This window comes from Strix uralensis, chromosome 6 (genome assembly GCF_047716275.1).
Source record: "Strix uralensis isolate ZFMK-TIS-50842 chromosome 6, bStrUra1, whole genome shotgun sequence".
Classification (NCBI taxonomy): Eukaryota; Metazoa; Chordata; class Aves; order Strigiformes; family Strigidae; genus Strix; species Strix uralensis.
In genome coordinates this window covers 45,252,563-45,278,095 of record NC_133977.1, presented here as the reverse complement: position 1 = coordinate 45,278,095, position 25,533 = coordinate 45,252,563, and the positions used below count along the sequence as shown (strand labels likewise).

The window sequence follows — 25,533 nt, the reverse complement described above, 5'->3', positions numbered from 1 at the left end:
CAGCTTTGTTCCAGCTTAATAATTTTGTTTGCTTAGTCCTTATTAACTGGTAGTACTGAAAAGCCTACATGTTGTCAAGCACCAGAAATAGTACGTTCGTGGAAAGAAGTACCGCAGTAGCAAAGCAGTTGTACTTCACTAAACAATTTAATTCACTGCGATGTAACAAATCATCAGTATGATGCTATCCTTTCTGTGGGTCACTGAAGCTCTGTTTTCTTAGCTTTTAGTAAAAAGCTGTAATAACAAAAAAAAAAAGCTTTAATGAAACAACGTGGATGAGAACTATAAGCACTTAATGGCCCAACTCCATGAGCTACCAGGGTGTCTGCCCATCATTCACACAGATAAAAGACTATCTGTGTAATTTAACTCTGCTTTTTTGGAGTAGGCTCTAGATCCTTACCAGGTGCTTGCAAATGATTATTCTGGGCTTTAATCCAGCTGGGATATTTCGTCACTTCTGAAGAGCACTGTGGGACCGAGCACGGTACGGTTGCTCCCCGCGTGCCGGCCGCCCCTCTCTCAGGACAGGACTGAGCTCTTAGACGTGCCTGTTGTTTCAGCCACATTTGGGTTGGAGCATCAGCCAAAGTCTGTCTCGAGTTCTGGGTTATGGCTTTGGGATGTCAGAGTTGTCAGCAAAAATCCCTAGAAAAAGGGGTCCCGGACATGGTGCTGAAGCCCCTCAGAGCTGTAGTCTGTTACCATATTTTTCTCTGTACCAGGTGCTGGGAGGGAGAGGCTCAGGGCTTTTTTCCATGCTTATTTTTGTAGGCTAAAAATTCAGCTTCTGCCTAGTTGTGAAGGTTCTGATAACCTGGTAATTAAGGGAACCGTGACATGAAAGTGTTGAGCAGTGAGCAGATAATAAGGAAGAGATACTTAGCTAATAACTCCATCCCAGTTCAAAAATGCAATTTCTTCTCTACCTCAAGTGCTGTTAGCTCTGAATTATCCTGGATTGTCTCTAGCTATCACACAGAGGACAAAGTCCTAATTGAAGCCCAAGTTGGATGCCTAAATTGAGATGCTGTGAATACCTGTCGAGGGGGGCGATACCCCCCCCCTGCAATTTTGGACACGTGTAGAGGAATCTGGGCACGTGCCCGTCGCTCTGGTGGAGGCTGGCAGCTTTTGTTGCGTTAGCTCCCGTCCTGTCCTGTCCTGAGCTCTTTCAGGGTGCTGAGCCTCGCTGTCCCCCAAGGTGGGAGAAGCCTTCCATTGCCTTGGCGCTACAGCGAGGGCTGCGACCCTGGCTGTGCTGCCACCCGTGCCAGCCTTCAGGCAGAGCCAGCTGCGTTTCGCTGCTGGGTGGAGCCTTGGGAATGCTTTTTTCCAGAATAAATGGTCTTTGCAAGTTAAGTTTTTCTTACAGAAGAGAGTAGTTCAGTTGGAAGGGGCCTACAACGACTGTCTTGTCCAGCTGCCAGAATGCAGTTGGCATTTTATTGTTCACTTTTTTTGTTCATCTTTATTTTTGCCACCACCAAAATTAAGTACATCAAAAAGTCAATGTTTTATTGATTCCATGTTTACCAGGAAGCTGATTCTAGGTAATCAGAGCAGCGTCTGTGGCACTCATGTCCCCCTCGCTTCTCCAGCAGTACGTGTTTTTAGTCTGACATACAATGGGGCAAAACCAGTGACAGTTAAGTAAAAGGGGATATTTTTGGTTGCCAAGTGTTGTTTTGAAATACTTTGCTCTTCTTAATACAGTAATTCTAAACCATTCAAACGTTCATCTTCAAAGTTAAATTTCATTCTTCATCAGTACCTACTTTTTGTGAAAAAGGCTGTGTTAAACTGGAGGGGAGCTGTGTGGCCATGGAAAAGACGGTGTGGTTTCCTGGACGTTAAATACTGTGCCAGCCTGCTTTCAGCTGTTGACTCTATTCAGCTTTCAGTGCTGGGGATTCTTTTTCATGTGAGACTTACAGTCAGTAAATGCTGTCAGCACAGCGTTATCGCAGCTGCCTCCCCATGGAGTTTGTACCCTCGGCCCTACGCTGGATCCTCTGTCAACAGAGGGTCCTCGTAGGCTGAGACCAGCAGATTCTCCCTCAGCTTTGTGTATGTGCCGTATTTCACACAGTTCCCGTGCGCGTGGTGTTTTGCCGCACAGCTCACCTCTCACAGAGTGGAACTTCTCAAAGGGTGCCTCGCCTACTCAAAGCTAATGAGAAATTAGCAAATATCTTTTGACAGCTTATTCCAACAAAAATAATTTCACTGGCTTTTTTTGCCCTTTCCCTGATCAGTTAATGTTAATTTAAATGCCTGGCCTTAGCTTCTGTCTACTGCTTTGTTGTCACAGTTGCTGAGCTCTTCTAGAACAGGGATTTTCAGTACCCATTATCCAAAATTAAGATACTTGTTGTACAGGTTAATAAAATCACTTCCCATACATATTTTTAAGAAATGAAAGCGTAGGAACTATTTTGTGTCTCTTGTTCTAAGACATTTTCTTCAGTTCTGGAATAATTACTTCTCTACAGCTTTCTAGTTTTTGCCTGTTTGGTATCAGTCCTTTTTTGCAGTATGTCTATAGCGTGAGCTTTTAATCTATTATTAATCTTACTATATTTTTTCCAGAGCTCTCTCCAGAGAGGGAACTTCTCTGTCTTTTTCATAGTAGTCCAAAAATTAATTTTTTTTTTTAAGAGCTGTCATTGCTCACATTCTGGTTTCCTCTTCTGAAGAAATGTGTTAAAAGAGAATAAATTTCACAGCCCCACACTATCCCTTCCATGAATTAAGAAAGTGGGCTCTTTTGTGTCAAGGGCAGTTTTGGGGAGATGTGGAGGTTTTGTAAAGGCTCCCCCTCACCATCTGTCCCGTCACTCTCTCTACTCCTCTGTGCCCTTCTGCAGTGGGTGACGGGAGCCAGTCCCAAGCGGCAGAGCGGGGCCTTGGTTCTTCTCCTGGTTTCTCCTGGTTGTGCCTCCCTCTGTGAGCCGAGCTGCTGCTCTCCAGAGCCCCCCAGGAAGGCGCAGCCGCTGTTCCCGGTGCTGTTAGCTGATGCCGGGCTGGTTACTGCACCTACACAGCTGGAGTTGTTTTTTCTCCTGGATGATTTTACTCTACTTGATCCCTCAGCATGGCAACATAGATTTCTTTGCAATGCTCTGAACTCAGTTCTACTCTTTCTATCCTCGGCAAACCTTACTGCTTTGATGTCAATTCCCCTTTCCCTCCCAGGTCCCTGGAGGACACAGCGCGTGTTCCTGTGTGACTCTGCGGGTAACAGCCTCTTGCTGGGGAAGCTGATGGCTCCCCCCCACCTTCTCCCTCAGCCGCTGCCAGATAAGTGGGCTGAGCTCTGGCCTCACGGCAGTGAAGCGTCTTTGCTGTGGCCGGTTCCAGCGGTGGTGGGACTCGCCAGAGAACCAGGGCCTGTGCCAGACCCGTGCTGGCCCGGTGGCACCTTTGCCAGTGCCTGCTCTGGTCCTTGGTCCAGCTCCATCGTGAGCAGCGGTTGGACAATGGGGAACAGCCGGTCTGTAGTTTCGGGGGCCTCCCCTGAGCCCTTCTCACAGACATGAAGGTTTTCCGCCTGGCAGCCTCCCGAGAGCGGGTGGGCGGGTTGGCTGGTCGCTCAGGCCCAGGGTGCACCCGGCAGTGCTGCGGCGTGTCCTCGCGCCGGGGTCTGTGCCCGAGGTGGGGACACAGGCAGTGTGGGGAGCCCAGATCCCTTAATTTGGGAGTGTTAGTCTGTCTAGAAAAGCACAGTACAGAATGATCGAGGGTGGAAATGTTCTGGATGTTCAGCCCCGCTTCCCATCACGATTAAAGGCCACTTAAATATTTGCTTTCCAATTTAATTTTGAAATGCTCTACTACTGCCCTATAGTCACAAGGAGAAACGGCTAACTATTGTGGGTAGCGCTGGATTATGATTTAATGGAAGATTAGTGCCTTGTTAATCTGTAGAGTAAAAAGCCTGTGGTGAAATGTAGAACCACGTCTGGTTCATAAGAGATAGCAGGCCTGGGCTTTTTTTCCCCATCGTTTTTCTTTTAGTCTCACAGTATTAGTCAGTTTATGCCAATTACATGCTCAATTCTTTCCATTTAACTTTTGAGGTAGCGCTATGTCTACTTGTTTTAATTGTTAGCTGCTTTCATTAAGCTGGTGTCTAAACTCCTATTCTTCCATCTTGTTCACATGTAGTATCATTCTTGTTCCCTAGTTATCTAGTGACTCATGTATTTGAAGCTGACACTTGAGGAAAAATGGGTGGAAACACACAAACAAAAAAATCTTCTGTTGTGTATCTTTGTGTTGATTTGTTGTGAATTGGATGCTGGTTCAGTTCTTATTGCTACACAAGTTAATTGCACAGTGTGTTTGCCTGCACAGTGCATTTTCTTACAGTTGCATTGAACTAGAAGGAAAAAAACCATTGCTTTTATGAAGTCGTGCAGGTTATTTTCTGCTCCGAAGAGCAAGTCATCCTGTCCTTGATTCATAGTGGGTCTCATCCAAGAAATTGGTATATAGTCTCAGCTCCTATTCTGCAAACAGCAGAAAAAGAATCCTTGAAAACTACTTATGTCTTAAAAATGCTAAAACCAGGGAACACCTGCTCCTCATGGTCTCTGTATCTAAAAGTTGCTTTCCTTGTGCATCTGAGAATTTGTGACTCAATTTCCCGGTCGCCTTGGTTGGCCATTCGTTTCTCATGTTATTTGCCTGGCTCTTGACGAGTGCCACGCTCCTCTCTGGAAGCTGAGAGGAACTGCACGCCCCTGTCATGCCATGTGTCTTTGGAACCGCCGTCCCTAGTGAAGGAAGCCACGGCCTGTCCTCTCCTGCTCTGCCCCCGGCCCTGCCTTGGGCTGTGTCACAGCAGGACATCGGCTGCCTCATCCTCTGGGGTGCAGCCTCTGCGGGGTGTGGTGCTTTGGGGAGATTCAGGATAAATTTGTTAATGACTCTTGGAGAATTACATGCTCAGAGAACTGTAACCATTGGTAACCAAGTTTGGATGCCTCACATAGCTCTCTGAGGCCGTGGCCTATTTCAGTTGTTCACTTTCTCCTAATTTCTCAACCAGAGGATGCAACATTTTAAGGGAAATGTTGTGCTTGAGTAAATAAAGGAGTCGTGTTTGTTACTGGATTAGAGTGCCTTATTTTGAAACTTGGGGAGCACATTTTCCTCCTGCCTCTTTGATCCTTTTCTCTTCAACTCCTTCATCATCACCTTATTCCACTTCTCTGGTTTCCACGGTGGTGGAAGTCCCAACTCCTCCTGTGACAGGGCATCGCCGGTAATATTGCAGGGACTGTCCCCGGGAACAGAGCTGGAGAAGTTTCTACATGAGAAATTAGCCAGTAGCACTGGCAGGTATCTGGGGAACCTCAGACTTCTGTTTTTGTAGAATTATATTTAAAAATGGTCTGTGTAAATCTTCTTGGAAGAGGGAGTCTTGGCTTGCCCGCAGCTCAGACTCTGATCTTGTCTTTGAATAGATCCAGCCACACTGTTTTCCTGTCTCTTTTTTTCCTGCATCAGGGCAGAATTTAACCTTGAGCGAGCAATGACAGAAGACATGATGCTAGGAAAATCTGAAATGTGAAGGGGGAGGGAGCACAGATTTCACTTCACCTCTCAGTAGGACCCCTTTGAATCCCGTTAGCAGCAGAGGCATGTGAAGTCTTCATTCTCTCTGACCGGTGTGTTCCTCCCAGCCCTCCTGGTGTTGTCTGTTTGACTTCGCCACGCATCGCCCAACAGCCCAACCTTGTTCCAGCCCGGAGAGTCTCGGTTTAGGAAGACTTGGCTGGAGTAGCTGATCTCAGACGCAGACTAGTGCAGGGTGTTGGGAGGATTCACGGGGCGAAGGAAGAGATGGGGAGGATCCGTCAGTGAGGCTCTGGGAGCTGGCGGGGTGCTAGTGGTGAGTGTGGGCCACCTTGGGAGGAGCCAAGGTGACTGGAGGATGCAGCGGAGGGGACTGCTGGGGAGAGCTCCTGGGATTAGGTGGCAGTGGGAGTCCAGAGCTGCCCAACGATGGGGGGACGGGAGCTGGGGCGGGGTGAGAGTCAGGACCAGAGTAGGAGCTGGGTTGAGGAGCACAGGCTGAAGGCTCTGTGCCTGCTAGGGCAGTGGCTCTCAGCTTTTTTTAAAAGGAAGGACTAAAAAAGGCAACAGCTAAGTGTGGTAGGACAAACATACATTAAAATGGGGTTTAGGATGTAATGTTTTTGGGTGTGGGCAAGTTTCTCTTCATGTGCTTCTCCGTCTCTTCCAAAGTGAACATAGTGTTCCCATCAGCAGTTTCTGTGCCGGTCTCACGTGACTTCTGTGAGCCTGGTATTTCCGAAGGAGAAGAGGGAATGCTTCTCGAGCTCTCTTGGTCTCCAGAACTTTCTACTCTCCAGTGGCATGGAAGTTCTCTGCAAGTGTTGAGTTCAATGTGCTCCTGTCCCTGCTCCTCCCACCTTGTCATCAGGTGGCTGAATGCGTTGACCTTCAGAAGCAATAATAATGTGGTTGGGTGTTATTGAGAATTTTGACCAAAAGTCTTATTTCTTTTTGTTGTTCTTTGTGTAATGGCTTCTCACAGAAACAACTCTGTGGGGAGCAGGGCTGATTTCCACAGGTCTGTGAACTTTGGGCTGTGGGCAGTAGATTGGACAAGTCAGTTTTGAGCAAAACACTCAGAACTAAATGGAAGAATGGAGTTAGAGTCTTTCTATCAGTGATGTCAAAAGAAAAAAGGACATCCAGCAGAGTAAAACACTCTCTGAATACAACAGTAGAGAATACCGATCTTCAAGCAGTGGTCCCGCTTGCCAAGCCAGCCAACCGTCAGACCTGCCTGCCAGTGTGACTTCCAGCCAACTCCGGCTACGGATGGGCTCGAGGTGGAGCAGGGCCCCTTTCATTCTGGAAATAAGTGGCTGTCTCAGCTTGGTCAGGGTGAGGTTACAGAGCCCCTTCGCCATCCTTTCCTCACCCTGCGTTCACGGTGCTCAGAGGAATATCCTTGGAGCTGCTCAGGACTTGCAGTGACAGTTTTGATCAGCTCCTCTCTCGAGCCATCTGCAAAATACCAGAATATAGATAAAACTGCCAGTTATCCACTGTGGATGACGTCGTAAAGACCGTTTCCCATTTTATTTTTAGGCCATGAGAACGGGGAGAAAAACAGCATAATGATGTGTTTGAAACACTGAAGACGCTTGCGACAGTTTTATGTTCACTTCCTCAAGTAATGCTTTTATTTTGCAGTATTGGTGATGTGTCTGTTTTTCTTCTGCTAGATCTCTTTATTTGTTTGGATCTGATGAGTCTTGCTCCTGGCATCTCTTCTGGGGCTACGGTAATATCTTTAAGGAAGAAATTCACCTGTTCCATGGCTGGGTGATTGATTGTGCTCGCTCCCTGTGCCGAGAGAAAGCCGGAGCAGCAGACAGTGATATGGTTCCTAGCGTACCCTGCATCCAGGATAAACACGAACATATGGTGCCAAGGAAGTTTGTTGCGGGCCTGAGCTGCGGATAAACACTACAAGCTGTTATTTCAGAAGGGTAGCACAGGATGAAGATTGTTGTAAAGAAAACAAATAGAGTCACAGAAACAGAAATCGGATTTGCACTGACGTCTGTCAGGACTTCTCCGCTCCTCCAGGGACTCTGTTTGAGACGAGTCCCTGCTGCTCCCGCCACGAGGCGAGCGCTGCCGCAGCCGTCGGGCGTCGCGCCGTCCTCCTCGGCCAGGGGACACAGGGAATTACGCCAAGAGCCAGGGTGCTCTCGCGTCAACAAACCTCTGGCTGGTTGCCAGCCTGGGGTGATGGTAGAGGCTGGTCTAGGTCCCGCTTTGATCAGGGAAAGGCGTCAGAGTGAGAAACGTAGCCAGCAGGTGTCTGCTGGCTTGTCGGGGGGTAGCCAGTGATCAGAGGAAGGCTTTTCTCTTCCTGGTGGCCATCTTAGTCTCCTCATGATTTTACTTCTTGGATGTCTGTTACCTTTAAGAAACAGTCTCCCCCTGCCCAATTCCCAAAGAAACAGAATGGATTTATGGATAAAATTACTTTTTTTTTAATAACCCTGGCTTCCATTAGTAGAGCAGGGTTCAATCTTGCAGAGTTATAACTGACTAGGAAGGTACACAGAATGCACTTGGGGACCCTGTGGTGGGGTGAGAACTGTTCAAGTCAAAAGTTGAAGAGATCAAGTCTCTGTACTCTAAAATGAGGTGTTTTGGTTTTGTTCTTTTTACAGAAACAAAATAGTCATATAAAGTGCACTTAAGGAAGGGTTTCCCGTAGAAATTGCTTTCAGCCCAGGGTCAAGACATCTTGGTGATTTGATTATCACTGCTGATATGGGCTCCTAAACTTGGCATGAAGCAAGCAGAAATTGTTTGTTATGAAGCAGGTGAAGAAAACAAGGGGAAAAAAAAAAATCTGTTGTTGACATCTGGTGTTTCACTGAGATGATGTGGCTTCGGTTTCCCCCTCATCTTCTAAAAGTCAATAAAGCCTGAAAAATGTAGTAGTTATTAAATGTGTTTCTATTTGATTTGGCAAAACATGCCAAGTTTAGAATTCAGCAGACTTCCCTGCCAAAAGAAATTGGGCAGCTGTTTGTGTCCCTGAAAAAGGTGCATCATCTCGGAACACGAGGGGAGGAAGGGTCCTTAGTCCCGGCCCGTGCCTGTCGGTAGGGTGCCGGGTGGTGCGTGCCCGGGCCTTGCATCCCGGCGGCTCCCGAGACTCGCTGCTCTGGCCCTGGCGGCTCTGGCCAGGCGTGCATGTTGCTGGGCTGGCTGGCACAGGCGAGGGGTGACCGTGTTCAGGGAAGTCAGCGCAGCCACCAGACAGCGGCTGCTGGTATTCTTTAAAATTCAGTATGTGATGAACGTAGCTGTGCCTAAACAGACACCTCAAAATTGAGCACGTGCGCCTGTGTTTGTCCTGAGCGGTGATATCTTGGGTCCGGGGGAGCTGAGAAGGTAAACTTGAAGTCTTGAACCTCCGTCTCCCCACCAAGGCAAAAGGCAGCTCTCACTGAAACTTCTTTTTGGGGTGGTCAGTCTTATCCACCACACAAGATAGATGCTATACGCTTTCCTGTGACCAAGGGTCACCTGGTTTAAGAACGGGTCACCCGTGGGTGTTGGGGACCTCCCAGAGCAGCCTCCCCCTGTGGCCCAGGCACTGTTCCCCAGAACAGGTGACAGGACCCACCCGGGAGCTCCGGTGGGGTGCTCCTGGTGAACCGGCTAGCCTTGGCCAACTGGCAAGACAAGCTGGCACGGGTGCCGTGGGGTTCTGTCTTCCCGGGGTCTTCTCACGAGAGCTGGAAACCTCTTTTGCAGGTCTCAAGTGTGTGTGCCAGCTGTGCGAGCAGACCAACTTCACCTGCCAGACAGAGGGAGCCTGCTGGGCCTCGGTCATGCTGACCAATGGGCGGGAGGAGGTGGTCAAGTCCTGCGTCTCCCTCCCAGAGCTGAACGCCCAGGTCTTCTGCCACAGTTCCAAGAACATCACAAAGACCGAGTGCTGCTACACTGACTTCTGCAACAACATCACCCTCCGCCTGCCCGTTGGTAAGTGCCGTCCAAGTGCAAGCTGCTTCTCAAACGTGTGTGTGATATCCTGAGAGGATGCGACCGTGAGAGACAGCTGATGGGGGTTTTAAAGGCTGTCTGTAAAACAGTAGCTATTTTTTTCCCAACTCGTTTCAGACAGGAAAATCTGAACTGCAACTTTGGGGAAGAGTGAATTTCTTGCATCACCTAAAGATGCTCCAGATGCTGCCTTTGATACCCCATGAGGCATTAACTGTGAAGATGAAAGGAGGCATCTGAAGGAAACAAGACTCGTAACCTCACAGATCTTATGGGCTGGAATATCTTAAGGGGGTTTGTAGTTTGAATTGGCATTAGCCTAGATGTTAGGAAGATGATACCTGATGTACTGGGGACTTTCCGTGGGGCTTGGGTCAGCAACGTATAGCAGCTGTGAATCAGGAGTTGTGAGGAGCTGAGAGCTGTTAACTGGTGCAGCGCAAGGAAATAATGAAGACCTTCCACTGGCTGAAGTTTTGCAGCCTCAGACCTCCCTGCACACAGTTTAGAAGACCTGTTTTAGATGGCTTGGGTGAGAACTCAGACTGGAGAGGTTTGGAAAGAAGGTGGTTAGTTGTAGGTGCTGATGGTGAAATGTATATGGGGCAAGTGTCTGGGCTGGTGCTGAGGTCTGACCCGTGGTGGGGCAGTCCCCTGGAGCTCGAGGAGCCGCTCTCCTCCTTGTCCTTGGCCACTCTGTTGCCCAGCACTGTGTCTTTGGGGTCCGGATTGGTGAGCGGTTACCGCAGCGTATGTCGGCGCGCCGGTACGTGAGGATCCGGGGCTTTGCGGCGGCTCCGTTGTGGTCAGGTGTGTCCTCTCTGCCAACGTGGGTCGTATGGCACGTGGGGTTGTCTGCTGGGGGTGAGAGGGTAACGGCCACCAAGTCCTAGGGGGGAGACATCTTTGGCTGATGCCGTTTCAGCAGTCTTTTTGTCTTGAGCTTTGGGGTTCTGCAGTTCATTTTAGCAGCTCATAAGGTGGCTTTTCTTCAGTGTTAGATCGGTGTCATTGATTCTTGCCCAGCAGGGATGAGAATGTGTAAGATTCCTGGTCCCAATTAGAGGGAGGAAAAAGATTTGCACTTCCAGGAGCTCTGTGTATTACACAGTTGGCACAGTATTGAGTCTGCCAGACTCAAAACTCTGTAATGAAGTTGATTCAGTGCTTTTTGAAAATAAATATTTATACTATTTTTAGGTTTAATTATTTGACTCTTCTTTCCAAGACTGGGCTTTTTTCAAAAAGCTGCAAAATATACAGTTTTACCAGATGATACCTTTTCATGTACTTGTACCAGTGAGAGATGTTACAGGTAAGAAAGATGCAAATTAATACATAATTTACAATTATAAATTGCGTTTAAGCCACTGTTGTATAGTACTTAACAGAATTTAAAAGGCCGTTATGAAAGCACTGCTGTACGATGTAAGAGACAGGAGGGAGGCCATGGGGGAGTTCCTGCGGTGGCCTTGGGGACCGTCATCTCCCGTTGCAGAGGCAGGTGCTGGGTGCTGCTGGGGGAAGGTCTGTCCCCACTGGCCCCTCATTTGGAAGATGAGGAGGAGCCCGCCGGGGGAGAAGCTGCACAGCTGAGAGGTCTGTGCCCCGGGACCTGACCTGGCCTGTTGCATTGGGCAGGAATAAGGATTATTTCAGTATTTTTCTTTTGGTTGACAACAGAAGGGAGATACTAATAGTGGTCATGCGCTAGAAATGTAGAAATAAAATACCATGCTTTTTTTTTTTCAAGTTGAGATGCTGGAGTCTTGGGAGAAAACTGCTATTTATAGAGGAGTGGCAGAGGCACGTCTGTCGTCCTAGTGCTTGACCTGGTAGTTGCAAAACCTCTGGTTTCATATTTCAGTACCAGAGAAAATTACTTAATTTTTAGCCTGAGCCCTTTGCTCTAAACATTTGGGGGAATTCATGTTAGTTGAAAATTTAACAGTGCCAGTGTTATTTGTTTGCTGGTCTTTTCTGACAGTCCTTCTTCACATAATTCCCGTTGTAGGAAAGCTTCATTTGGGCCACAGTAAAAATAAACTTTCTTGGGGGCGTTGCTGCGTACGCAGGTGAGGGAGCTGGGCTGCACAAGCCAGGGCTGTCCGGGGTCCCCCCACAGCCCCCGTGCCCCGCGGGCTGGGAAGAACCCTTTGCATGCCACTGCCGTTGTAGCTGTGTTCCTCTGCTGAGAGAATTTCTATTTCCAAAATGAGTTTTTAGGCAACTCCTTGCTCAGCTTGCATTCTTTCACTTCTGGTCTTACATGCACTCGGAAATCCAAATATGGATCTTGGGTTTGTTTCTGACTGAGGGCAAGAAATTTAAAGTAGAGGGACCACAGCAAGTGGTGTCAGCGGGTCTGACAAAGCGTGGAAGCGGTTCTAGGTTTAGTAATTAGTCTCTTATCTTACTGACATGGTCTTTTTGTTTCCACCACTGAGTATGGGCTAGGTCAGGGTTCACAGAGCTGGGACTTGCTGTGCTCAGGCTGTGCTGGTGCAAGGCCCCGGGGGGAGGGGAGTTCCTTGGCCCAGAGGTTCGTGTCTAATGTTACCTCGTCCTCCGGCATGTCACAGTGTGCCGTTCTGGGGCTTGTCTCGTGCTGCTTGGTTGTCCCTTGCCGGCTGTGGTGGGTGGCAAAGCCACCAGGTCTGTTTATTAGTGCCTAACTTAACACACAGCCTTGCTGCTCTCTAAAATACACCTGCTTTGTCAAGGTACTTATTTAAGCCAGCCCACCTCCCACCACCCTCTCTCAAAAGAGTGATAATACATGTAGCTTGACGCTTGGTACATATGTGTATGATGTTGTCTATATTATATCTATCTCCACTATGCAGATTCTGGTTTAGAAGTAGAGCGAAGCTTGCCTTTGGGCAGGAGTGGCTCTTGGGGAGGAGGAGAAGCCCTGGGAAGGTCCAGCATGGCGCACGTCCCTGCCGGGTGAGGCGGGAGCTCTGGCTGGCCCTTCCCTCCCGGGTCCCGCAGCGGCATCCAGCTGGGGACACGAGCCCCAGCTCGGCGTTAATTACCACGTTGTACCTGTATCAGGAGTGGCTGCAAAATGATCAAATGACTTGCAGCACGAGGATCTCTGAGGGCAGAAAACAATTTGTTTGTTTTGATCGCCTGTGCATGAATTTCTGTAGTGAAACTGTAGATGGCATTGCCTGCCTCAGCAGCAGAGCAACTCTGCCTTGTGTGAAAGGAGGTGGAGTTGGTTTGTTTGGGTTTTTTTACAATGTCTGAAAATACACATCTTGAAGCACAGATTCAACCTGGATATCTACTTTTTATATATTACTTCTTGTTGGCAGAGATTTCATTCCCGTATTTTTCATTAACAGGTGCTACATTTCGAAGTGCAGGATTGGTTTGCAGTAATTAGGATTTTTCTGTGCCACCCTGAATTCATTTCCAGGTTTCTAGTATTTTAACTGGGATACTTTCTGCCCCAGCAGGTGACTTGAGGTGACCTTCCCCTGTCAGTGGGATGTCATAACCGGGCTGCAGAAAACAACCTGCTGCAGAAAGCAACCTGCATGCTGCTTCCTCAATGGCCCTTTCTGTGAGTCTCTGTATGAGAAATTGCCTCTGTGCACCTCAGCGTGTAGCAGGCTGTTTTTGAGGAGTTGCTAATAAGAGCAAGAAGACTTCTTCCAGTTGTAGACTCATGTCTCAGAGGATTTTTCAGGCCGTATTTCAGATCTGGGAGATGGTGCTTGTGATCTCTGCCCCCACCCCACTTGTGAGCGGGATTTACCCCACTCACAAGCCTGGTGATAGATGCCAGACCTTTACCTGCAGCCCTGGAGTAGGCTACTGGAGCTTCTTACATTTGGTCATGGTGGAGGGTGGTCTTTGGCCCCAGGAAGACAAGACCTGGCTGGGGAAGTTGTTTCCCATCCCTTCTCCAAAGCAGCAAAGTTGATGTTGGCTTCAATTCCCTGCTTAGGTGGAGGCAGTGACTCAGCAGCTGTTGAACCAGAGCCCGAAGGCTCAGGCGCTTTATGCTCGTTACCAGATGTAGTTAATGGGACTTCCCTGAGCTCTGGTGTCTTTGTGTGTCTGTGGGTGTGCACAGACGAGTTCAGGCTGCTGCTCATTCTAACCTTGTGATTTGGAATTAGTGATGCTGCAAATTAAGTCTCTGTCTTTACAGGTGCTGAAAATGAAGGCTAGGTGGGTGCAGGTGGGTTTGCAAATTTCTCCCAGGATTCTGGGCTTTCTGACCAGGCTGCTTGCGGAGGCTGGAGAAAGAAAATGTCAGCTTCTCTAAGAAAGACCATGGGGGTGTGTTCAGTGTGTGCAGCCACGTGTCTGTGAGTTGGGGGGAACTTCAGCACAGCAAAGAATTCCCTGCTTTTAGGGCTTTTCCTTCAAAAGTACATCTGTCACTCCAGCAAAAGGCAGCACACAGCAGGAGCAGTCTCCTCTCTGCTCTGTTTTGGGTGACCTGGCACAGCAGCATCTCTAGAACTTGAGAGAAAAAGCGTATGATTTCTGTTCTGTATTTGCACAATGGAAAATGAGTCAGAGGAGAACGGAGGCTTTATGCAGCAAGATTAAGCTAATAGTGGGATTAAAAAACTGTATAATAAGTAATTTGCCAGCTCTCTTTATTCCTATTGCCCAAACTGTACAAAGGCACAAATAGCCCTCATATCACCTATAGTGGCATACACTGGGATGAAAGAAAGGGAAATATAATAGAATTCCTAAGACAAAAATCCCTTGAGTATATTCATAGTGCCAAGAGAGACAAATCGTACTGATTAGACTAGTTGTTGGGCAAGAGTCTTGTATTTTGTTAGGTTTTTTTAATATCATCCATAGGTTTTGCATGAACAAATAATTACTCTTCATTTACCTGTTTGAAAATGCCTAAAGGCACTAAAGCTCTTCTAGGAGAATGATATACATGGATGTGTTAGTATTAAAGTAGTCCTGTACCAAAAGTTTTGTAAGGTGTGTATTGGTGCAGAAAATGAGAAAAATCAGCCTTCAACCAATAACTGTCTGAATAAAACCCAGTGCTTGAATATAAATTGTAAGGGAAATCTCCTCAATCATTTCTGGACCTTGAGAGCTTCCCCGCATCCTGAAGGGCAGAGACATGCAGGGTGTGGTTCAGGGCAAAGCTCTGGCTTTCCCTCTCCTTTATTTTTGACGTTCCTTGTCTGTTATTGAACAGGATGAACAAGGTCTCACTTTGTTTTCCCAGCACAAACTTGGTCCAAGAGTAGAGTTAGAAGGAGGGTCTGGACAATGACTGAAGAGGAAAAACACAATTCTTCTAACTCTCCTAAAATGTTAGTGATGGGACTATGGACAGGGAGAATGGAGCAAAAAAAGAAGAGGAGGGGAAATATTTTTATATATTTGTTTCTCTCTTCTGTGTGGCCACTTTGTTTCCTCATAACTGATGGTTTCTGAAAGCCACTGCGAGAGTTCAGCAGCCAACATTAACAGTTTGTGTTACTACTCTGCTGCAAAATAACAACAGAAGCTTGATTTAGCTGGCTGTTTCCTGTTTGGGGTTTTTTGATGAAGAAAATGAGCTTGTCCACTGTGGCACAGACAGCCGCGGATGGAGGTCAGGACTCAGAAGTGGGGAGGAAGAGCTGCTGTGACCAACCTCCCTCTGGATCTCATGCCTTCTGGCCTGCCAGGGGTGGGCTGAGCCTGGTCAGGGGTGTCCTGTCCAGGGGCTATGGAGGAGATGTGGTTGATGCTGGGACCAGTGTAGGCCAGTGTGAGAAGTGCTTCAGTCCAGTAACAGCTGACCCAAACACATCAGCCTCTGAATTACGGCGTCCTTTTTCCGGCTGTTGGGAGGTTGGCTGTCCGTAGCCCAGAAGGCGGCTGTTGGCAGGGGCTGTGGTGGTGCAGAGCTGCTCAGAGATGGAAATAGCTGCATGAGATGCACCAAACCCCTTTCCTCTCTGTGTCGGTGCAGCTGAGTGCTGCCCTGCTGGTGCAGTTCCTGGGATCATCTCCCCCTTGGACGGATCTCCAGAGGTTCTCTTCAGCAAAACCCTGGTGGGCAGAGCTCCAGCCTGTCATAGCTGTTCTGTGGATGTCTCATTCCACAAATACTTCACATACTTTTGTCCATCTTGGCTGTCCCAGATTCGTGTTCTCTGGAGGGACTGGTAAGAATACAGCCCTGCAAAGACACGGCAGGAAACAGCAGTTCAGATAATGTGTTTATCTCGTGGCTGTATCCCTGATGGGTTTACTTGGACTTCTGGATCCTTAAGCAGACCTTTCCTAGCTGATTTCTGAATGTTTGGAGAGGGTTAGTCTGTAGTTATGGTGGAAGCTGGAGGAACTTGATTTTAGACTCTAGTCCAAATTGTGTATTGTTGGAATTGTTTAAAAATTATTCTGTGTGTCTGACTAGAGCTCTGCATTAGATGCAATATATTTTCTTGCTACATTGGAAAGAGTACATCATTTTTTCCCTCTGATTAGCTTAGGAACTTAAACAGGGCTTTTAGAAGTCTTATGGTGCCCATTATATGTCAAAAGAAAGGGAAATGTTGTGTGTGAGAATGTCTTTTCCATTGGAGGGGAAAAAAAATCCTTCCTTTTTTCTGCCTAAAAGTACTATTTTGTTTACACAACTTGGAATATAACTATGCCATATTGTGAAATTGCTGAATATTGCCAGATGTGTTATTTTTGTTTCATACGTGGCAACACGTCTTCAGCTTCTACTCTTGATTAGTAAGTCATTGAATAGTCCATTTGAAATCAGATTGCAAAATGTTATGATTAATGGTGTTGATTTGATGGTTTTAGGTAGTCATGAGGGATTTTCTTGTTTCCCGAAGAGTTTTAACATTGCACAACTGCTGTAAACATTGCCACACTTATCTGGTGATGTCGCCGTTAATTACTGTTTGTACCTTGTGTGTTGTGTATTTGGCACTTGCACTGTTTGTCCCTTTTCCTGCGTGTGGTTTGGGCTGCAGGAAGCCCTAGGGCTCCCTGGGGGTCGTGGTGTGCAAGCCCGGTGGTGGGCATGGCTGCACGACACCGTGCTGCAGGGGGTCGGGGCTGAAGACGGCCCACAGCCAACTGTACAGCAGGAACCACAGCGCTGGCCCTTCTCAAACCTCCCGCCTGTGCTCTGTGAAGAACTGGAGAGGGTTTGAGTAGTTGCCACCAGCCTTGATCCACACTTTGTCTTTGGTACAGCCAGTAGACTAAAGGATGACAAAGGAGGTTTCTGTTGATTCATTCCAAGAAACTTCTCTAGACACTCCGGATCTCTTCATTCGCCAGGAACTCGGTGGAGACCCTGTGTAAACTGGCCCGGACGCCTCAGCCTCCAGTCTCATTGCTAACTTGCCTTCTGCACTTGAGCTCTCTCAACTTAGCAGCATCTCAGAGACCTGTAAGCATCCCTGAACTTGATTTTGTTCTGAACGAGTCATAAAGCTGGCATCTGTTTGTGTTCCTGCTGCTGGTGTCACCCTCCTGAGTGGGAGAGTCTTTGAATTTTGCTTCTGCTTTGCTCTGCCGTCCCGCTCTGCATCCCCGGAATGGCCGTGAGCGTCTGGCTCTGTGCTCCCTCCTCCGTCCTCCTCCTCCAGCCAAGCTTTCTCCTGCTCTTTGTCCTAGAGTGCCAACACGAGCTTGCTGTGCTCACCCTGTCCCTGCTAGACCTGCTGCTTGCCTGGCTCCCAGAATGCCATGTGGGAGGGAAAGAGCTCTAAAAGTTAAGCGCTATTGCAGTTCTCTCACAAAGCCTGCTCTGCAGTTCATTGACAATAGAAATGGTGCTTATATAAGTTTTCAGTAAAAGTGTATCAGATCACTTTTCTGTTAAAACTGCAGACATTTTTTCTGGTAAGAATGGTTTTGTTGCTTTTTTTTAAAGATATACTGAGCATTTTTTATGAGTCCCTTAAAATTCTGCTATAAAACCTGTTTCAGTGGTTTACAGTGTACAAATTACAAATTGTCACATCCCAGAAACCTTGAGCACATCATTGTCTCACTTAATTCCATTGGCAAATTTAGGAACTGAAGCTGGATTTGCAGAATGTATGACAAGGTGGTGCAGACATAGCCAGTAGAGTAATATGGCTTTAATATTAAAACCCCTTCAAAAATGGGTATTTACTTTTAGGTTCCTCGCGAGTCAGGAGTGTATCCTGCAACGCAAAGAGTGCTTGTGGAAGTGCACACTTCTCCACTTGCCTTGCCCCACGCCTCAACCCTTTGGGCTTGTTGTGGTCACCCAGTTACTCCGTTGGCTGCCAGTCTGAAGTCACGGCCCGTGCAGGGAGAGGTGTCACTGCAGCAACTGGTGCAGGAACAGCTTAAAGCTGAGCGAAGTAACATATTGTGCCCTTAGCAAACTTGGCTTTTCTCCCATTTGAAGTACTGCTGGAGCTGCTTCCCTGTTTCAGGAGATCCTGGAAAGTTTTTATAGATAGGTATAGATATATAGATATGCACACATGCGTAGCTATGTATATAATTTTAAGATAAAAAGAAAGCCAACAATAACTGTTGCTCTTTTTTGCCTGGACAGGTTTGCCACCTGTAACATCCGGACTGCAAGGAAACAGTCTTGAAGGTAAATAAAAAGAGAACAGAAGCGGAGATTTTTAAGAAGTTTGCTTCTGGAAGTGGTGCTCTAGAATGGAGGGAGCTGCGGAAAAAGAGGGACGAGGAGGAAGGAGGTGGAAGGACTGGGAGAGGGATAGAGGACACCCATGACCATCTGTGTGCCGGTGAGGTGGAACTGGCCAGGATTGGCACGGGCGAGCGGCAGAGCTGGAGGTGAGGGGTGTCCCGCCGGGACTGCAGCCGCTCTCCGCCGGCCTGATGACACTCGGCAGGAGCAGGCAGGCGCCTGCCACCCTCCACTGCTGGGAGCAGGTTGTTCCCAGCAGGAATCCTGGTTGCTGCTGTGGCTCGGGGCGCTGAGGTCCTGCGCCAGCCCGCGCAGGTGCCCACCCGAGCCTCTCTGCCCACGGCCTCGGCTGCTGCTGTCCAAAGCTTCCTGGTTATTTTCCTGTTGCTACTGTTTGCGCTGGCCTAAGAACAATAAAGTTTTGTATCTTCTTTGTTTCACGTTATGTTGCTTTTCAGCGGTCGGTGGGAAGAGCTGATGTTTTATATTGTGTGTGTTTGTCTCTAACAGCCCCCGTGACAGGTAACGAATCCGCTCAGGTCTGCGGTTGAGGACATGGGTTTGGGTGACGCGCTGAAGCGCTGCGTTTTGAACACCACCTGGGTGTGGGGAGGGACAACTCCTCACCCCGACACATGGTGCCAGCACCCTGGTCCCCTGCGGCAGGAGCAGCTCCGTAGGGCACAGAGGGTGCATGCTCGCCGCGTGCCTGCTCCAGGGGAAACCTCTGCCCTGTGGAAACGTAATTAAAAACAGCTTAGGAAATCACTGTGTATCGGTTAACAGGCAGCAGTTGCAAGGAGGAATCCTGCTTGCAAATCCTCTTACAAATCTGCCAGATGACCCCTTGATGTCCTGGCAAAGTCTATTAAAGGAAAAGCCCGTGGGCAAGACACAAAAACTGTGTTTTCAGAAAGGTTTGAACTGTGTGCTGTGAATAGACACAGGGCTCTCGGTTGTTAACATTTTGTTTATTTTCTTTTTTCACTTGGTTAAAGTGCATAGTGCTAAAATATAAGGAAGAGAAGAAAAAGGAATGAGTTGATTTTGCACAGCTAACTGCTCCTGGCACTTCTGAGTGATGGGCTGCACGGCTTGAGAGGGTCCTTTGAAGAAGAGCTTCTGTTGTAATATTGGCTGGAGGAAAGTCACAGCCCGCGCTGAGGGCAGGCAGGCTGCTGCAGTTCCTCTCAAAATTCACATTTCAGCGTACACATTGCTGAGCGTTTGCCCAAAGGGAGAGAGGGGCTTTTTGTTTTCTAGAACAGCTAAGGGGTGACTTTGCACAGTGTGGAGTTCATGATCCTTAAATCTTCTGTAGCCTTTAGATCTAGTGTTTGGTACTTGTGATTCTGAGTGTTGAGGGGGTTTTATGGGTTGTGTTTCCGTTTTGTTTCAATTTGGGGGGGGGAGGGTGTTGGTTGATTGGTTGGTTTTGTTTTAAGCTCATTTACAATTTTGGGGGCATTAAGGGGGTTGTGTGTGTGTGCATGTGCAAGTAAATACCGTGGTAATGGATTCCTATAGCTTCTTGATGTGTTTTTTACCCCTATAGTTTTAAAATGGAAAATGATCTAGGACGGTCCCGTTTCTTGACTCTTGTGAAATACAGCTTCGTGAGCACAGGTTCCCAAAGTGTTCTGTCTTAGAAATCCTTTCAATGCCTCGTTTACTAGAGCTTGGTATTCCCATAGGCATTAAGTGTTAGGAAATAGTTTTTTCCAAGGATTTGTTTTCAGCAGGGACAGCGTGCTGAGAAATACACAAACAGGGCTGACGTAGCCTGTGCTCGGGGCTGTGTCTCGGTTGGGGTCCTGCAGTGAACTTGCTGGTCCCCCCTCGGTCTTCTGCAGTGGGGTGGTGGGGGATCGGCTGACTGCAGGCAAGCGGCATTTTGCCAACGCAAACAGATTAAACCGGTGTCTTCTGTAGAGTCCCTGCTGCATTTTTGGAATTACAGTTGCAAGGAAACATTCTTCAGGTGTTTGCTGTCTTGAATGGCACTGGGAGGTGGGGTGGGACCAGCTGGAGGAGCTGGTGGCCAGGACACGTTGTGCTGCGGGAAGCCTGAGGGGGGTTAGTAACAGATAAGAGGAATTACAACAGGATGGTGCCCTGTAGGGAGGGGTCGGCATGTCTGAGGGGCTTTCCTGGGGCTGTTCCTGGGGATGGGTGCGGTGGTGATCTGAACAACACCTCACCTCCGGCTGTGCTGCCGCCAGCCATGTGCTGCCGAGTGGCTCTGCTGGTCTTTCCTTGGGGACTGCTCTGGGGCGATCTGTTGGAGGTGGTGGTGTTGGGTGGTGATCACAGCGCTGACCTGAGCCCAGGCTGCCTGCAAAAGAGCCGCTGGGGCGTAAAGACCCTGGAACTCAGGGGAACGTGGTCTGCCTCACTGTGGGAAACCACGAAATCTTAATACGTCGTCGCTCCACAGCCCTTCACTTACCGTCTTTTTCCCTTCCCCCTGCTCTCCCTTGTGTCTTCCGAAAGCGTCGGAGCCTCCTGGCCGAGCCAGCGCGGGGCCCGTGGTGCTGGCGGTGACGGTGGCGGTGCCGGTCTGTGCCCTCTCGCTGGCAGCGGTGCTGGCGGCCTGCGCCTGCCCGGCTCGGCGTGGCGCCCGCCGCAGGGCCAAGCAGCCCAACGTGGAGGAGCCCCTTGCCGAGTGCACCCTGGTGAGCTCCGGCAAGACGCTGAAGGATCTCATCTACGACATGACGACCTCCGGCTCCGGCTCTGGTAGGTGGGGGCCGCCCTGCCCGCCCCCCTCGCTGCGGTGTGGCTGGCGTGGCATTGCTGCCAACTTTCGGAGCAAATTTTCGTGATGCTTTAAACCAAAGGCAAATGTGCCACCTTGCTTGGAGGGCGATGAAGAACGTCACCTGCCAGGCAGAGGGTGCAGCTGGGGGTCTTGTCTCAGAGGCTCTTATGCCGGTGACAAGATTTTTATCAAGGGAAGTTTTGTGCCGATACGCTTGGCCACACCTTACAGTGGCAACAGGGCTTTGTTTGCTCTTTTTCTGTCAAATTGCAAAAGTTTGAATCTTTGAATGGAAGAACTTAAAAATTAATTCAGAAGGCAGTTTCAGGTGTTAAACAAAACATTGCTGGCACAGCTGATGGTAAAAGGTACTAAATTTAACTGAATGAGTCAGGATGCTGCTCCTGAAATTTCTATAGCGGTGCCAAAATAACGTTACTCCCAATTCTTGTTTTGTGCAGAACGCCAACCTTCTTAATATTTTTCCCATTTCTGATATTCTATCTACTGTGATGCCTCCATTGCTACTGAGATCTTGTTAAATCAAAGAAATGCAAAAATGAGGTGGGAATTCAAAAATTCCAGCTCATCAGGCTGGTGGCATGTCTGGTGTGTACAGCCCAGTTTTCTGTAACTAGAATTTTTTACTTGAAAAACATGTAAATCATGCTTACTTTTATTTTTAAGTGAAAAATTTATAAATGGTGCTTAGCTTAATTTATTTTCCATGAACTATATACCTTTCAGGATTAATTTATTGTACTTCCCTAATGCTTTTCCACGGATATAATGGGTAGGCTTTGGCTTTATCTACCCTGAAGTTTCAGCTGTTCACAGACATCCCTGAGCTCATCACAGCTTCATCTGTACTGGCCCATCCTGGAGGCACAGGAGCCCTGTGTGCACTGGTGTGATTTGTTCTGATTTTGGCCAAACTGAGTTTGCTCCTCTCTGCTCAGAGGCAACCCAGCACTTGACCACAGGCAGCCAGGACAAGCCCGTGTGAGAGCTCTGTCCAGGAAACCAGAGGGAAAATTTGAATAAATTTGAGTAAGCTGGCCTTCAAACTACAGATTTTCCCACCGATTATTTTGCTCTGTTAAAAGCAAGGCTGTCTTGATTTAAAAAAAAATATATAATTCTTTGTTAAGTCCCAAACAAATACAGTATCAAATCAAATGAGGCAGGGGTTTATGGCCAGCAAAACAAAATGAAACTGCTATGATAATTTATTTTTCGCTCTGAAAATTTCAGCCAGAACAGATCAACTAATTGTATAAACTGTAGTTCATACAAAGCCAAATGAAGTAGTTTGGGCCTGCTTTTTTACTTGGGGTTTTTTATGTTTTTTAAATTTATTTGGGATTAGGGAGGTAGAGTTTGGGGAAAGAAAGGTGTCATATGGGTCTCCTGGCTTTGCTGGAAAATATACCCGTGTAGGGTTGGGTTGGAAGCCCTGAGGGCTACCAGGGAGGTGGCAGGCGATGCTCGCTGTGGGGGCTGGCAGGGCTGAGGTCCAGTGCAGTCATGGCAGTCTGTCCTGGCTTTTTACACATTGGTCACAGCCAGTCTTTTCTCCTTTGTCAACAGATTAGCAAAGCTGGGCTTATTTTCCAGACAGGCTGTGGCATACACACCAGTTTTTCAGACCTTTTCTGTTTCTGTCCCCTGCCCCCTTACCCGAAGGGTGTGTAATTCTTGTTGTGACCCAGACTGGGTCATGGCTCCTGAAGGAGGGCGTGGGGCTCGTCCCCAGTGTGAGGGGGTTCCCCAGTACCCCGTGGCAGAGCAGCAGGTGCTGGGCTGTCACTGCCACGCACTTCGGTCCAGCAGAGCTGGTGGCAGGGAGGGCTTGCACCCGACTTGCTTCAGATCTGAGATTGCCTCCTGTACCTAGTGACAGGCATGACGTATGCTCAGCTGGCACATTACATGAAAAAGCAGGATTTTAGGAGGTTTTGGCTGGGAGAGGATTTTCCCTTGGTACCCTTTGAAAGCAAAGTTGTGAGTACAGCTCACTGGGAAATGTCCAACTTGGGGATTTAAAGATCGCTGCTGAACTATTTCACAAACACCCATCTCTTCTTTTTAAACTAGGTTTACCTCTGCTTGTACAAAGAACAATAGCCAGGACTATCGTCCTACAGGAAATTGTAGGAAAAGGCCGATTTGGCGAAGTCTGGCGTGGAAAATGGTGCGGGGAAGATGTAGCTGTGAAAATCTTCTCCTCCAGAGATGAACGGTCCTGGTTTCGGGAGGCAGAAATTTATCAGACGGTTATGCTGAGACATGAAAACATCCTGGGCTTTATTGCTGCCGATAACAAGGGTACGCTGTGAGTCCTGTGCCAAGTCCCGGGTGTCTGTCTTGGTGTTTGAAACACCGCTCCCAGCCTTACAGCCACCCCGAGCCCCTTCCCAGTGGAGTGGCTGGCAAACGTGTTCGTTTGCATGCCTGAGCTGGCCACATAACAGGGAAGGCTTTTCCAGGGTAATTTTTTTAATAAAGCTGAATAATCTTGCTTCCTCTGCATAGATAATGGGACATGGACTCAGCTGTGGCTTGTCTCCGAGTACCACGAGCAAGGGTCCCTGTTTGACTACCTGAACAGGGGCACGGTGACAGTGGAGGGCATGGTCAAGCTGGCACTGTCAGTGGCCAGCGGCCTGGCTCACCTCCACATGGAGATCGTCGGCACGCAAGGCAAGTGCTTCCCGCCTGTTTGTCCTTCGAGTATTTTGAGAAGCTTCAGTGGTATTTGCAAAAAGGTTTATGGGCGACGCGGTATAGCAAAGCGTTGTACAAACTGTTACACCGCAAGAAACAGTATTGGCGTAAGCGTGTGTGGTACGGTGTCAACAGAGAATAGGAATATTGTCTTCCCACGTTCACTGTCTGCGCCCCCTTCCACATCTTTAAGTGGATGCCTGTGGGAGCGCTAACGAAGGATTCTCTAAATGAATTTGGAGGGCAAACTTACAGTTTCTCTTTGTGTGTTTTATTCCTGAAATACAGATACTGGAACAAAAATGCCCTCAAGGATTTTTTTGGATTTGATGGCCTTTAGCAGAGCTTTGCTGGGTGCAAAATAGGCTTCAATGTTTTTTTACAGGGTATCGTAACAAAGTTGAATAAAACTGGTTTTGTGTCCTTGCTCCTTGTATTAAAATTTGTACTGTTGTCAAAATTGATGGTGCTTTCTGTGAACAGGCAAACCAGCAATCGCACACCGAGATCTGAAATCTAAGAACATCCTCGTGAAGAGAAACGAAAGCTGCGCCATCGCAGACCTGGGCCTGGCCGTGAAGCATGACTCGGTGCTGAACAGCATCGACATTCCCCAGAACCCCAGGGTGGGCACCAGGAGGTGGGTGAGGGTGGGCTGAGGGGCAGCTTTCCTCAGCCCTTTCCTCTGTCGGTGACCTCCCCCTCTGCTTTTGGTGTCTGTTGAGCGTTGGCAACCAGCCCAAGCGGCTCTGCGGCCTGGGCGTCGCGTGTCGTCACCCCTGGGCCTGGGCCAAGTCAGGGCATCGCTCTCAGCGCCGTGAGGGGTCACATGTGGGTGATGATCACGTGAGCGATGCGTGTGGGTGTTGGCGGCCGCAGCGTTAAACCCATCACCAGGCCAGCCCTTTTGCTTTCGCTCAGAATCGCTGTCAAAAGGAGTTTCCCTTTCCCCCTTTTCCCAGTAGCAGCGGCTGTTACCTGGCCCCGGCACGCGGCAGTGCAGCCACAGTTGTTTGCATGAGCTCCCTCTGGCAAACTGACCTTTGTGTGCTTTGAAGGTATATGGCTCCTGAGATACTGGATGATGCGATGAACATGAATATCTTCGAGTCCTTCAAGCGTGCAGACATCTACTCTCTTGGGCTTGTGTACTGGGAGATAGCCCGAAGGTGCTCCGTTGGAGGTGAGGTTTCTGGCCTTTTTGTTTTGCAATCCAGACCGCCTTTATCTTAAACAAAATTAATTAAAGGATCTGTGTCCCCACCCCTGTGCTCTCAATTATCTTGGTGGTATGTGGTGGTAGAAGTCTGTTGTGGAACAGTTGTTCAAGGTGGCCCCAAATGTTCTCTCTTATTGCCTGTAAAAACAAACAATTAAGACTTGATTCTGGAGCAGCTGATTTGGATTTTGTTACCTACGTGATAAATCTTCCCTAGGAATCACTGAGGAATACCAGTTGCCTTACTATGATGTTGTGCCTTCTGATCCTTCGATAGAAGATATGAGAAGGGTAGTTTGTGAGCAGAAGCTGAGACCAAATATTCCAAACCAGTGGCAAAGCTGTGAGGTAAAAGCAGTTTTCCAGTTTATTACAAAGCATATTTAAATTAATACAGAATTTTTCAAAGGGAGCTCCATGTCCAGCCTCTCCTGGATTTAAACGTGTGTCAGATGTTTGGCTCTTTTTCAGCTCCCAGATCAATACAGAGAAAACTGTCGTAGCACCGAATGCTGAACTCCCTGGAATATCAGTCTTAATTTATGATACTGCTGTTGTATTACCGTTTCAGAGAGC

The 25,533-nt window shown here is 48.2% G+C and overlaps 1 protein-coding gene across 4 annotated transcripts in view; it reads left to right on the top strand.

Moving 5' to 3' along the window:
* The window catches only part of ACVR1C (activin A receptor type 1C), a 41,914-nt gene that overhangs the window by 10,550 nt on the left and 5,831 nt on the right, over positions 1-25,533 (top strand). For 3 of the 4 annotated variants that reach the window (XM_074873896.1, XM_074873895.1, XM_074873893.1), the window contains 8 exons: positions 9,337-9,567; positions 18,146-18,190; positions 20,744-20,989; positions 23,109-23,339; positions 23,547-23,714; positions 24,222-24,378; positions 24,797-24,921; positions 25,175-25,305. In XM_074873896.1, the coding sequence (XP_074729997.1) occupies positions 9,414-9,567; positions 18,146-18,190; positions 20,744-20,989; positions 23,109-23,339; positions 23,547-23,714; positions 24,222-24,378; positions 24,797-24,921; positions 25,175-25,305 (1,257 nt within the window). In that variant the 5' untranslated portion in view covers positions 9,337-9,413. The remainder of the gene's footprint in view (positions 1-9,336; positions 9,568-18,145; positions 18,191-20,743; positions 20,990-23,108; positions 23,340-23,546; positions 23,715-24,221; positions 24,379-24,796; positions 24,922-25,174; positions 25,306-25,533) is intronic. The other variant, XM_074873894.1, reaches the window with a different exon arrangement.